Source organism: Ambystoma mexicanum, chromosome 8 (assembly GCF_040938575.1).
Source record: "Ambystoma mexicanum isolate Mex_15411 chromosome 8, UKY_AmexF1_1, whole genome shotgun sequence".
In the NCBI taxonomy this organism is placed as follows: Eukaryota; Metazoa; Chordata; class Amphibia; order Caudata; family Ambystomatidae; genus Ambystoma; species Ambystoma mexicanum.
This window is the reverse complement of record NC_090929.1, coordinates 1,632,907,156-1,632,921,898: the sequence shown is the minus strand read 5'-3', so window position 1 is coordinate 1,632,921,898 and position 14,743 is coordinate 1,632,907,156. Positions and strand designations below refer to the sequence as shown.

Genomic DNA, 14,743 nt, shown 5'->3' with positions numbered 1-14,743 from the left:
TGAAGGCCGGCAAACCAACACAACCATACATGTCATCAGGTGCCCCACAAAAGGCTGTTGCCACCTCAGTTACTACAACGCCTCTTGTCTGGGACTCATCGACATCCACGTGGTGGCTGATGACGTGATAACATCAGCAGCGGTTCACCAAGTAAATGAGGGCATCGTGAGAGCCATCACCTCCGGCAACACCCAAAGTCTCATCACCAAACATGATATCATGGAAAAGTTCACTCAACTGTGCACAGGCCTAGGCAGACTACAAAGTCCCCCGGTCAAGTTACACATCGACCCATCGGTGAGACCAGTTCCACAATACCCCAGGAGGGTCGTATTCCACCTCCAAGAAGTGTTCTCCAGAGAATTGGATCAACTACTCTCTGATGGTATCATTGTACCCGCAACAAGGGCCACCCCGTGGGTCTTGCCCCTAGTCATTGTACCGAAGGAAGGAGGGAGACTGCGTCTCTGTGTCGACATGAGGATGGCCAACACCGCCATCCAAAGGGAAAGACACCCAGGCCCATGCATTGAGGACATGATCGTGCAGCTCAACAACAACCGCATGTTATCAAAGCTCAATCTGATACAGGGGTACCTTCAACTGGAACTGCACTCCGACTCAAGGGGAAAAACAACATTCGGCACCCATGAAGGGCTATTCTGGTACTGACGGCTGAACTTTGGCATCTCCTCAGCGGATTTTTCAGGAGGCTGTGAGACAAATTATCAGACCTATAGCGGGTGCATTAAACTACAGCGATGACATTCTCATCTTTGGTGCGACAAAAGGGGCCCATGACGCCGCGCTCCTTGCCACCTGTGAGGCCGTCCAAGCTGCGAGACTCATGCTCAACATTGACAAATGTTGATTTAGCAAATCAAAGTTGAAGTTTTTCGGCCACATATTTTCCAGCGAGGGGATGATGCCCGATCCAGACAAAGTAGAGACCGTCACCAAGCTAAAGGAACCGAGACAAGTAGCTGACGTCCGATGCTTCCTAGGAATGGGTGGATACTGCGCCCATTACATTCCCCACTATGCTTCTATCACCGATCCGCTCAGAAAATTACTGCTTTAGGAAGCCCTGTTCGAATGGTCCCCGGCATGCCAACAAGCGTTCGAGTCAATCAAGCGAGCCCTGACGGAAGCATATCGCCTAGCGTACTTTGATCCCTCCTGGCACACAGAGATAATTGTGGACGCCAGCCCAGTTGGCTTAGGCGCCATATTGACACAGATAAGTGGCCCTGACATCAACCCCAGACACATTGTGGCATACGCCAGCAGAGCATTGTCCACACCAGAATCCACATACTCACAGGCTGAGAAGGAGAGCCTGGCCACCGTCTGGGCCTGTGAAAATTTCCACAATTTCATAATTGGGAAAAAGTTCACCTTGGTCACCAACCATCAGGCACTTCTGTCACTTTTCGGCCACCCACGCACCAAAATGCCCCAGAGGATAGAGCGATGGGGCATCAGGCTGCAGGAGTACGACTATTACATTGTGCACCGCCCCGGGGGCATCCTCAACCCGGCTGACTATATGTCCCACAATCTGGCAGGCCCTCCGGTCACTTGCAGCGGTAACATCACATACATTGACTATGTGGCAGCTAACTCACTTCCGCCAGCCCTATCGATGGAGGCAGTCACGGCCGCATCTGCCACGGACCCCATAACATCATTGGCCATCAGCCTGACGAATACCAACAATTGGAAGGACTATCGATGAGCCATTTTGGCCCACCCGGGGGTGTGAAAGGAAGAGATGGAGAGACTGGCAAGAGTACAAGCTGAACTGGCCGTAAAAGACCACAAAATACTCCTGAGGGGCTTCCGAGTCGTCATCCCTGCCACTCTGAGAGATGACGTAGTCCAAACAGCCCATGAGGGACACTGAGGAGCCAAGAATACCAGAAGACAATTACGGTGACACGTCTGGTTTCCATTCCTAGACACACTAGTTGACGAATGGATTAAGAACAGCCCCGCCTGCCAATGCACAGCCCCGGCGGTGCCACCGGTGCCCCTCCAAACAACACAGGTACCGGAGTGGCCATGGGAGAGGGTGGCGGTTGACTTCTACTGGCCGATGGAGTCTGGGGAATACTTCCCCCTCCTCATTGACGAGTACTCCCGATTCCCCATAGTCAAGAGACTTGCCACCACCGCTTTCTCCCAGGTAGCAGCTAATCTGGATGAAGTACTCAGTGAATGGGGCATCCCGAGAGTGATCAAATCCGACAATGGGCCGCCGTTCAATGGTCATGCGTTCGAGTCATTGTCGAAGCATCTTGGATTCACACATCTCAAAATAACCCCCTGGTTGCCCCAAGCAAATGTGATGGCCGAACGATTCATGGTGTCAATAAAGAAACCTCTCCAGAGAGCACACATAGAAGCCATCAACCCCCATCAGGCTTTATGCCGGCTCCCGAGGGACTATCGCACTACCCTGCATGAAACTACAAACAAAACGCCAGCAGAACTGATGGTCCGATACAATGTGCACACATGCATTGTGAGGAATCCCTCGACACCTGGAGGAGCTGACGCTAAGTGTTAGGGAGAATTCTCTGTTTAGGCTGAATTTCCTAACCTAGTGAGTCCCCCAGCAGCTTTGCTGGATTTCTGGAGTTTGTTTTCTCCATCCTGCCAAGAGTGAGACTCTTTCTCTCCCACTCTTGGACATGAATGTGTGTAATTCCTTCGAATGTCAATGTGTTCTATGGGCTATGGGGTCTTTTACTCCATAGGGTTTCATATGTTTTTCTATGTGTGTTACACCGCACCCTCCGTGTCGTAACACTGGGGCGTCCTAGCGGACCTCCATCATAGACTCCATACCCGGGGACTGACTACTGTCTCCCCGGGCATGTAAAGTCACCATTGGCTTTACTAGACCTACATTTACTAACAGAACTAGTACAAACAATCCTATTGTGGACGTGCTAGTAGGGGTAATTCGATTACTCCTGGGTCTGTTATTCGAGGGGGCACTGTCCCGTCCCCCCTCGTCGAGTTTTGGCTGGTGGCAGTGGAAACTATTTGTTATATTCGACCCCGAATATAACCCTATGGGATTCTTCCCATTGTTAGAGATTAATACCTTTTTTCCCGTTAATCTCTAACATACCATCGGTTTACTTATCTTAAATAAGTCTATCGGATGGTATTTTCTGCCAGAACTCGGTTTTTAAAATGGCGTCTGTGTTCGTCTCTGTGACTCCTAAACCAAAGGTTGAGCCCTTTGTTCCACTTTTGGCGGGCTTCTGTACAGAGACCCGCCAAAGTGGTGCCATTCTGTCTGGGTTACCACAGGGGTGCGGGAGGGGGTTTAGGCACCCTGGACCGAGTTGCCTTGCCAACTCCGGACGCACTCTGGTGTGATTGGCCCAAGTGGTGAGCCTCCCCGCTCACCACTTAACGTGTTTTGATTGACAACTAGGCTGAATGAATGGGGGTTTTCTGCATAAAAGCAGGGCTTTTGGGGACTGGATCTTCAGAAGTCGCCACAGGACCTAAGAATCCGACGAGGGTAAAGTTGAGCCGACCTGCAATGACGACACCTCCGGTGGAGCCCTGCTGAACCGACTCTCCACTTCCTGACGACAGAGGAGATCTCCCTGCCAGAGAGTCTCTTCCCCTGACTGGTGGGAACAACCAGTCACCTTTGCTTTTTCTTCGCTCCAGGACGCAGTGGTCGAATTGCCTCGGCAACCAGATAGCCACTACCCCTGTACCGCGAACAAAAGGTGGTGCCTTGTGACGGAGCACTCCGCGGCAGGTCTCTTCCCTGGTGATGCACCGGACTTCACTTTTCTTCAACGACGAGATCATCTCTACTCTTGGCAAAGACCCGACATGCATCCACCACCAGGAACAACTGACCCCGCCGGAGCTGTCTCTCCACAAACAAGGTACCGTACCTGCCTGGCTTCCCTTTCTGCCGGATAGAGTGAGGTGTCTGAATCCTCGCCTTTCCATTGGGTCGCCTCCAAGCGTTCTTTAACTTTCTGTTCTGAACTGGTCCAATCTTTCCATAACAATTTGCGATAAAGACTCGAAGAGCATTTCCACTGAGACACTTTTGGGACATATCGCCTCGCCTCTCTCCGAGTGGGCCTGGCCTTTGAACTTTGTGATCTGCAGTAGACCCTGCCTTACTTGCCTTGCATTTGTCCGTAAAGTATTGGTACCGAGTTGATTTCATAACCTGCCTTATTTTTCTCTCCCGTCCTAACGAATACTAGAGTGCCATCTAGGTTAAAGCATACACCTCTATCTGCAAATAAGTGATGCTGGTGAACCTAGACTTGTCGAACTATTGTTAGGGGGATTGATCTTTTTCTTCGTATAGTAATTGTGAGTGAAGTTGTTTGCCGTATTAGTGCCATAGTGTTTGTTATAGATGTGTTGTTGTAAATAAATACCTTTATATCTTAACACCGAAGCCTTGTTCCGTGTTTTGCTTGTTCTACTGTGTAGATTGCCCTATATTGTATACTCCACATACTGCCTAACTCTTCTTGAGGGAAGTCTGACTGCTCACCCACAGCTACCAAGTGAATCTGTGTGGTACAGACTGCTACCAAGTGGGTTTACTGCCAAACACCTGTAGTCCTAAATCTTTTGCAGTGGTCCCAGAGGGAACTGCACAGGTTTCCGCCTAACACTAAGGTGATCCAAAGAGATGCAGAGGTGAAGGAGAAAGCGCCTTCCACATAGGGGAAAAGGTCCTTGTCCAACAACCCATGGAAAAGAAGACTGACTCCCGGTTCGCCCCGAGCCCCATGCGTGTCACGGCTGTGAAAGGGACAATGGTGACTGCCCAGAACGAAGACGAGTCTGTCAGAAGAAACAGTTCCCTGTTCAAACACTATGTTAAGAGGGAGCATTGCGAACCTCCCCCACCAGAACCGGATCCAGTACCGTGAGAACCACAAGATGACTTGTGGGTCCCGCCTGGAAGAAGTGTGAGCCAGGAGGAACCTCTCGCGTGTCTGTCAGCAGGAGATGATGTGCACTCCCGGCAAGACAGACCACAGCGAGTCACCAAGAAGCCTTTGCGCTGGGTTGAAGAATGTTGACCTGGATGTTTGAACATTCGTCCGGGGGTGGTGTTGCCCGTTGCGGCACCTTTAAGAGGGAAGCCCGCCAGTTAAGAAGGGCGCAGCTAATGACGTAGAGGAAAAGGAAGTGTGTAGGTACAGATGCGCCAGTTCGTATTAGAGATTGAATAAAGAAGGTTATGTTAAACCTACCTGCGGCTGTGTGTAGTCATTGCATCCACGTAGGCCCGTCCCGGGCAACTGGCTCAGAGATAAGGCCTGATCTTATAGATTGTTTGTTTTGCTAAATGCAGAAGCATGGAGTAATTATTGTGGAGAGAATGGCTTCTGTAGAGCAAAGGGCACAGAGGACCACTCCTAATACTTAACCGCGCAGAAGTAAGTTGATAAGAAGACGGAGCTGTAATGTTGTGTGCACTATAGATGAAGAGACCCTTGGGATAACATTGTAGCAATTGATATCCCAGTTCAATTGATATCCCAGCTCAAGTTCTGGCTATGCTAAAGAGGATCCAAAGGGTTCCTGTTTTGGATGGAACATGGCGGCCTGCACCAAAGCGATTAATACTTTGAAGGGGCTAAGACAAGGGTGTACATTTCAACCCCATCTTTGTCAGCTGTTTATTACCCACTTGCCACCAAGGGTAACAAACACCAGGTCATCCTCCCCCAGGGTAAGCGATAAAACCCTGGCAGCATTGTTGTATTCTGACGACACTATTCTCTGGGCCCTAACCCCACCGGGTCTCCAGGGAAAGCTTAATGCAAGGCATATGAAAGTAAACACAGAAGCGGATCGGTAAAAGTGGCGGAAAACACTCTTTACTCAAGTTTTACCAATCTGCTTCATTTTCCTGCATTTGTAGGTCAGAGCTGGGGAGGAGTTGGACATAACTTGTCCGCTTCCATTTCCCACTCCGCTTCACAAACATCTGTGCCTTAACCAGCATGGATTTTTGGCTGGCTGTAAAGCAATGGATTCCGCCCAAAATTACCACCTGTTCTTTAAATGCAGCATTTACACTTTTCTGCTAACGTGGTAAAAAAGCATAAAGGAGGTCAATTTTCTTCTGAGCATGATTGTAAATAATGGTTGCAAAAGTCTTTACTCATTTTAGTGCTTTTGTAAGGGGTTTGTCATACCATGTCCGCTTCCATTTTCCGCTCCAGCTTAAAAATGTGGCTGCCCTACCGCAAGCATGGATCCACAAGTTGCTGGCAATGCATGATCCTCAAGCTGCTGGCAATGCATGGATCCTCAAGCTGCTGACAATGCATGGATCCTCAAGCTGCCTGCAATACATGGATCCTCAAGCTGCTGGCAATGCATGGATCCTCAAGCTGCTGGCAATGCACCGGTTTCCCTTAAAAGCAGGCGGATTCCACAGGAATACATTATAAAGGCCTCCCGCCTTTGGCCTATTCACTTTTCCACAACGTGGTGGAAATGAAGAAAATTACTCAGAGTGGACCTTTTGCACAAACGTGTAAACAGACGTGACCTGCAGGGGGCAAGTCCTAAAAATAAAAGTGGCGGGACTCCTTAACATATCAATTGAATGTGGTGTCACCAGAAATTAGCACATCAAGGTGCCCTCTGAAAAAAGTGAAGGGACTTCTGAAAAAGTGGGGGGATTCTGACCACCCACGTGTTTCCTCGACTTGAGGCTTGCATGGCTTCCTCCGTTCAATTAACGTAGGAATGGATATGACCCACGTGAATCCGAGCCAGCAAAGTGTTGTGTGGTCTCTTTTGGTCTTGGGGGAAGGGCTTCCTATAGATACTTTATTTAGAACTCATCAAGCTGAGGTCATACCAATGTAAGTAAAATTCCCTCCACCCTCCAAATTCTGCCAAAATCTCGCTTCTGGGTGATCTAAAATGCGGGCATGTGTAGGGCTTCTCATCCTGCAGCATCTGCTTCCAAAAAGTCAAAAGATGTTATCTTTACACAGCAACTGTGGTGGTATTAATTTTGTCAAGTGGCAAACAGAGATTATTTTAACAAGAACATATTGTTAGTTAAGTGCCTACAGGAGGTTTCTGTTTTTAACACTATCACTTCCATGAACAGGTTTTAATCACCTTTTTTCACAGAGGTAGAAGTTTTGATTCCGTAAGAAACACATTGATCTGGGAAGACTTTGACCACGCCTCTTATCTATTACTCTGACATCCTGCTTCCAGACACATACCATTGCCACAAACCAGGAGAAAGGTTACTGGCCTTTTGCTCCGCTCACTCCGCCTACAAACACTCTTTCCTAAGCACCAGACATTTCTAAGGATCGCAACACAGATCTGTACAATGGGAAGTTCACCACTGATGAAGATGCAGGGCCTGCTACCTACTAGGGATGTTGCGGTATTAGTTTTATGATGGTACGATAACCTTCTTGCCAAATGACGGTATATCATGGTTATCGTGGTATAGCAGGTGGAGTTAACTAATCTTAAATATTTTCTAAAAGGTCATAAATTGTCAGATTTATCAACGCAAACAAAACCAGGCACCCAGGGCCAGAATTGGGCTTTTCAACATACTTTCCACTGAAATGCCACCCCTTGCTTCCACCAAACACAAACACACGTGTAGAGAGGTGGAGGGCGGAGGGGGGCGTCTGGGGAGCCCCGCTGCAACTGGCAAAGCAAACTGAATAGCTTTTTTCTTAAGTGGTCATTTAGGCTTTTAGCTCCCACACTGGCTACTGGTGAAGATGAACATGTTGCCATTTTGATAACCTGCATGCCACAGATCAATGGAGGCTGATGGTAGTATACGCTTGTGCACATACACACACGCACACACACTCTCTCTTTACGTTACAGCCTTTAGTTTACTTGCGGGCCAAAGGGTGTTCAGTAATCACGGACATGTTAACCTTTGGTTTGGCAACAGGGAATACCCACAGAGAGAATTTCGCAGTGTGACTTATTATATGTAAATTCAATGATAGACCCAGGGAAATCCCCCATTGTCATATGTTTAGCAAACATTATCCATTATAAATATATAAACCCCAAAGCCGCCAATCCAAAGTAAACCCTTTTCCTTCTTGGCACTGTATTTATTCTTCCTATTGCTAACATATTGAATTTGTGTCAGGCACATGTGGTTTATGAAATGGCATTAAAAACTGCTCCAACTGAAACTACTTGGCAGACGGCACACCCAACAGTGCAAGACCAAGACTGCGCAGCACTTGCTTGCTGCAGCCTTTACAAATCAGATTGAAAAGTACACTTAACGGTATAAACGGTATACCGGTATAAACAATGTGACAGTTATTATTGTTCAATTAAGTGGTTCACGGTATCTTTAACGGTATACCGTTATACCGTTGCATCCCTACTACCTACATGTTCGCACTCACCCTCTCACTCACTCAATTCTATGGATGCAAAAGCTCCTTACCCATTCAGGATTAAATCGTGGGTCTGGGTCGAGAAGTCAGTGTGATTGGCAGAGGCGACACATGTCTTAATAAAGACCTCCAGGTCCGGGTTTGAGCTGTGAAGCGTAACTTGAAGGTATAGCTCTTGATTCAGGCTGACTTGGTATGGGGAATCAAAGACAGGCCTCTGGAAGGACGGTGAGTCGTAGAAAGACATGCTCACGTCATATTGTCCGTACTGAAGCTTATTGATGTCGATGGTCTCAAAGGTCTCAAAGACAGCTTTCACCATTGTGTTCTGATACAGCCGACAGCGTAAAACCACTTTCAGAGCCTTCTGGAGGGTGGCGACCCCCTCAGCGGGGTATGCCTGGATATTATTGGTGTAGATGATGGTGTCACTGTCTACCTGCAAAACATGAAAGATGAGCTTTACTCTTGTTCTCTGGCAATGTTTTGAACAGTTAATTGCAATTATAATGTGGGTGGGATCGAACACTGACTTGTATCCATGGGACATTCCACTGGCAGTGTATAACTTATAGTGTCAAAAACATCTACTGCATGTCTATTTAATGAAGCAATAGCTGGTGAGGTGATCATAGAGCCAGAGGGATTGACCTATAGCTAGTCAAATATTGGTTGTAGGAGGGATTGGTCTACATGACTGTCCAACGAGGAAACCTTTAGCAGAGTCATCTACATCTAAATAATGCCCAACCTTTCACAGGAGACACTGTGTAGATACAGACACCTTCTGATTCATAGTCTGGAGAGCCAAATAGAGTTTTAAATCCTGTATTAATTCATCTCAGTTAATTTGATCGGATTCCTGCCTGGAAACCATTGGTTTTGTTGGGGTGGTCAATAAAGGTCCCACTGCGAAAGGGGGGTTCAGGTTGTACGTGCCATATCGGTGACTCGGGGAATGTCGATGTTGATGCAATGTTGTGATTTAGCATGTATTTAGTGTAGTTAATAAGGAAAGGATAAGTGTTACTTTTAGTTTTACTTTATGTTTAAGTTGATACATTTTAGATGTGCACGTGTGCAGCAAGATAATGTCAAAACTGCTGATGCAAATATAAATAATATAGGTATGTGGTCCGCCACGTAGGGACTAGAAGTTGGGCAGCAAGGGGCTACATATGCGCATGCGAAAAAAGGAGATTTGCATTGAAGAAACCACTGTGAAGAGGACAAAGTATTATTGAACATACATGCATAGACATACACACATGGGTGTCTGTAAGGACATGTGTTATGAGATAGGTGGGGTAAATGGTGAATAATATGCTGCAATCCCTCTCATAGCTAGGGATTGTGCAGGGCCAGAAACATGGGGTTGTGAGATGAACACTGTGTGACTGGGAAAACTGGTTTAGCAAGGTTAAAGGCTGGAAGGGAAGCGGGCAGCTGCGATAATATCAGATGGTTAGTTGCAGCTAGGCTCAGGTTTTTACAACTTGGTACTATTGTGGAAAGGAGACGCAATCTTTTAAAGTACATGGGAGCCTGTTATTCATTGTCGTGGGAAGTCCAGTCATCTTGTAGAGTTAGTTGTAACTGAGTAATAAACCCGGTGCAAGGGCCACATAAGGGCAGAGTTGACAAATGTTTTATGGGTTTCAATCAGTTTCTCAGGATGTGCCCAGAGGCCGTGTGTGCTGTCACGGTAGTCGTGCAGATTAGTGTGAAACAATGATGCAAGCAAGTCTGGGTAGATAAGATTTTTACCAGTTCAAAGGGAGCTTGTTTGTTTATTCCCCTCCTCATATCTTGAAGTATACTTGCAAAGACCATGTACATCACATTCAGGGTTAGAGGTTTCTGGCCAGCTGGAACTTGCAATGAATTATGTTTGTTTGGTTTTGTGAATGTGTAACTATTGGATGATATCATTGCAAAGACTGGAGGAGTGGATGAGAGTGTCTGTACTCCTGCTCTCTATATGGCAGCGTAAAAGCACAGAGCACCCCAGTCAAGATTCTCTATTTGGTAGCTGTGGACGAGCAACCAAGTCTTAAGCTCTCAGGAGGTGATGCAGGCTGGTTCTTAAGTACAGTGTAGTCCGCAAGCACCCACAAAGGAATGTCCACATACTATGTTAGTGAATTGCACTCAGTTCAAATGTCATACAAATCAGTTAATAATGTGAACCAACAATAGACATAGGAGGAAAGTAGGTGGGTTAAAACAATAGGCAGAATACTGACCCTGTTTACCTAGACACAGTTCTGTGTGAGGATCCCCCCACCTGGGCAACCTGTAATTAAAGATATAATACAAGCCCAGTCCATATATTGTTTCTATGACTCTTATTTCCTTCTAAATTTGTTCTACCACACCAATGTAACTGGAATAGCAGAGATCGACATCGGGTCGTCGACGGATCCTTCTTGAGCGGCTCCCTTTAAAGCAAGAGCCACGGATCATTGAGATCCCTTGAAGAAATGGTGAACAATGGCCTCAAGGCAGCAGCTTTGGTCCTGGCGGTGCTCATCGATGATCGGTCGTGGACGTCCTGTGAAGATAGGGCGTGTGGGGCACCTCAGCGTCGATAGTTCGTTACCTATGAAGAACTTTGGCTCAGCAAGGGCGTCGAGTTGTCCAGCGTCCCTGCAGGCTTCGGGTGGCGGGAAACCCACTGGTGGATGGAAACCCACTGGTGGATGCTCCTCGGCGCATCGGCAGCCTCGACATTCTCCAGTGGGACCAACCGGTGAACGGTGCAGATGAGAGCATCCTTGAATTCAAAGTGTCTTAATCAGGTGGAACGTTGTGACTCCATTCATCAGTGGCACGGTATCAAGCGGTCCCGGCTTCTGGGCAAATTGGCTTCGACAGGCCTCCAGCGGTTATAGAAAAACTGCAAACCCTGATCGACGACAGTGGACGGAATGTCTGGTGCTTCTCTTCGTTCTCCTCCGCGGTCCCCATCTCCAGTCGGCAGCCTGTCGAAGGTCTGACTTCCAGGGAGCTTTGGCAAAACTGTAAGATGTTCCTCATAGCTTGGGGAGAGGTCTCCTAGCCAGGTCCTCTCTCGGATCAGTCTCGACATCACGGCGGCTTTCAGATTGCGGTGAAGGTAACAGCAGCCAACCTTCTTCGGGCTCGGCTTTCGAGATCAAGCATCAGTTTCAACTTCAGCTTCTGAACAATTTCTAGCAGAGAGAGGCCCCCAGATATACTGTTCTGTCTCTCATTCACTCTGCTGGGTCACACTCAGGCAACCAATTACTCAGAAGGGCATTCAGCAGTCAGGCAGCCAATCAGGCTCACAGTGCATTCAGGCCATCCTCCTCCCAGACACTCACAGCAAGGAATTTGTATTGGGACAAGTACCCAGCCATTCAGCACTCCACACTGCATTCATACCAGTTTCGGGCAGGGCTGTCACATACCAGAAACTAGACACCCATAACAAAAAGTGCATATTGGTCATCCACTCCATTCACCCAGGTCCCACTCCAAGGGTGTACCCACAACATACAGTCACTGGGAAGGCTCCAGCCAGTCTGGCCTGAACTTCCCCACAATACCTTATATGAAACCTCCACCCAACGGCCAGTCAGGGGGAAGGGACAGAGACAGGGCTTCCCAGGACTTTGGGAAAAAATAGGTAACAGGCAATAGAAAGCAAGAGGCCACAGAGGCCATCTTGTCTTCTATCAGGAATCAACTGATCCCAAAGGCAGGGCCTGGGTATCCCAAAATGGAGGATACTCAAAGCACCTGTCAAATTCAGAATGGAGCTGCCACCAGCCAATACCCTGCTCTTTGGGCCACAAACAGGTGCCAAAAACATACACTAGGGGTACAGAGTTGTAGCCCCACCCATGGGTGCCGTAAGGGTATCCCAATGGTCTGTACACCAAACCAAAAAGAGGAAGAGCTGCTCTGCCAGGAGTCATACAACAATACAGAACATACATGAAAAAGGGCTACAGAACAAGGACAGGGAGGCCCTGTCCCTCTAATGCATTTCCAGCATCACAGGAATGACCTACCACGGAAAGATCCCAAAAAGGGGTGTGCTGTAAATATGAGCTGATGCAAATATATGTGAAAGGAGACGGTAGTCAAATGTGTCTGATGAGAGCATGGGAATTAAAGGAGATTACATTTCTTTGTATAGGTTTAACCAATCATGTGTGAGGGGGTGATTTGTAATAAAATATGAGGGAGTGTTTTAACTGTTGCAAAATGTATAAAATGTGCAAACTTGGGTTAGCTTGACTCTACAGCGTCATCTAGCTCCTCCTGGCAGTTTGTACAATAAACTTGTTTTACGAACAAATGCGCACTCGCCTCTTAAGAGATGGGCCTACTTTGGGTTAAGGTGATCAGAGGTCCATCTGCACATTTGGGGTCCCTGAGTGAGCCCCAGGCTTTCAGTGACTTTGGGGGTTCCCTGTCCGCACAACTCGGCTGCAGTGCTTCTCTGAAGGGACAAGCCTTCTTTGCACAGTAAAAGGAGAGGTCTACAGGATACAAATCGGTTAGAGGCCTGTCTGTTTTCAGGAGGTGCAGTGCCATAGTCCAACTATGCAGGGCAAATTGAAAGAACACCACTTCGGAGGGCTTCAGGGACCAGTTTTCACGTGAGGGCACTTTTGATGGTTAAAGTAAGAGGGTAATAGGGGGGAAACAATGTTTTTTCTTTGATTTAAGGTTTTTGGTAAGGGTAAATCAGGCATGTATGCGTGGAGTTAGACATGGTTAGGTGGGTTGAAAGGGTGGGTGTTTTGGATGAGTGAATGAACTGTTGTATGTTTTAAGTCTTTTTTCTATATATTTTTTACCTAGTTTGTTATTTTAGAGGGGTGAGGTCACCAGCACAACCATTGTAAGGTTTGCCCTGATGCCCTTCAGTTTTCTTGCCTGGTTGTCTGGAGCTCTCATGGAGGGGTGAGGCGGCATCTTTATAGTAAGTCTACCTGTAGATAACTTTCTCATGTTTACCCTTGGTACCCTCCATTCTGAATTGACTATGCAGACGAGCCCTCGTCTCACTTTTCTTGCTTAGACGAAGTAGTGAGTGTAGTCAGGGAAAGGTGGCCTTGTAGTTGAAAATGCCATACTAGTGATGAAAAGAGAGAGAAAGCAGTGTTGTAGTGAAAAACATTGCACTCCTTTGTGCTTCAGTGAAGGAGATATCTTAAAGAAGAGGATTTGGGTTGGCATTGTGTGTTTGCTAATATGCGTTTGTGAAAGAGTGAGTAGTATAATTAAAGTGAATAGCTAAGTGAGGTGATTGTGGTGAAAGCGAACAAGGTGCGTGATTGTGGGGAAGGATAAGAAACTGGGAAGGGGAAAAAAGGAGTCCTGTGGGCTGAAATGTTGTGTCACGGGTTCGACATCCGTGTTTTAAGTCTTTGATTTTGAAGTGAAATTGTTAAAAGTTAGACTGGTTCTGTAGTATGGTGACTCCACTGAATCACTTATGTGATATACTTTCTGGCTATAAGGTAAAGATTTTAAAATAACATTGAGAATGGCTGCGGGAAACAAAGGTTAAAATGCTCAATTATTGGCCTAATGAGGGGAACGATCATAGGGGAATGTTGGAAAACCTGTATACTTTCTTAGTCACTAGGCACAAGTGTTCAAAGTTAGAGAATTGTTTACGTATCTTAGGGTTGTGGAGAATACATGAGAAGGGTGGGAAGGCCCATAATGTCAAAGTCTCAGAGGAAGGGCAGAGAAAGGAGGGTGCACCAATTCCTTCTGTACCGCCCATATATGGGTGCTATCTTTATTGCCCGCAGAAAGGTATACCGACACTGAGTTCGAACCTCCATTTTCTCCAGCAGCTACTGCATTGGTTGCAAGACCGACACAGCTACGATTCTGAAAAGAGGGGATACTGAGGAAAGTGTAAGGATAACTCCTTCAATGGTAAGAGCCACAGAAAGGTTCAGAACAAAGGGTGGAAAGGGAATAACAACCCTGACCGCAAGGTTATGTAAGAGATTAAGGGTGGAGGAGTGAGAGAGAGTGAGACGGCCAACCGGAAGAATAGATTAAGGGCTGAGAATGGGTGGAAAAGGAGGAGCAGAAAAATTGGAAGAAGGATTGAGGCTAGTGGAGGAAGAGGTAGTGCTGTTACGACAGCAGAAAAGTGAAGAGCGGGAAGAAGTGAATAGGCAGGTGATTTAGAGGAAGGAAGGTGGAGGAAACAACACGTTCTTGCTAGATTGAATAAGTCACTTATCAAGGAGGTCAATACAGACATTGAGGACGGCGTGTCGCTATGGGTACATGA

At 47.1% G+C, this 14,743-nt stretch overlaps 1 protein-coding gene across 1 annotated transcript in view; it reads right to left on the bottom strand.

Annotated features, from left to right (window-relative positions):
• The window catches only part of LOC138473430 (deleted in malignant brain tumors 1 protein-like), a 650,575-nt gene that overhangs the window by 68,506 nt on the left and 567,326 nt on the right, over positions 1 to 14,743 (bottom strand). Inside the window, exon 9 of the mRNA XM_069612089.1 lies at positions 8,496 to 8,884. Within this exon, the coding sequence (XP_069468190.1) occupies positions 8,496 to 8,884 (389 nt within the window). The remainder of the gene's footprint in view (positions 1 to 8,495; positions 8,885 to 14,743) is intronic.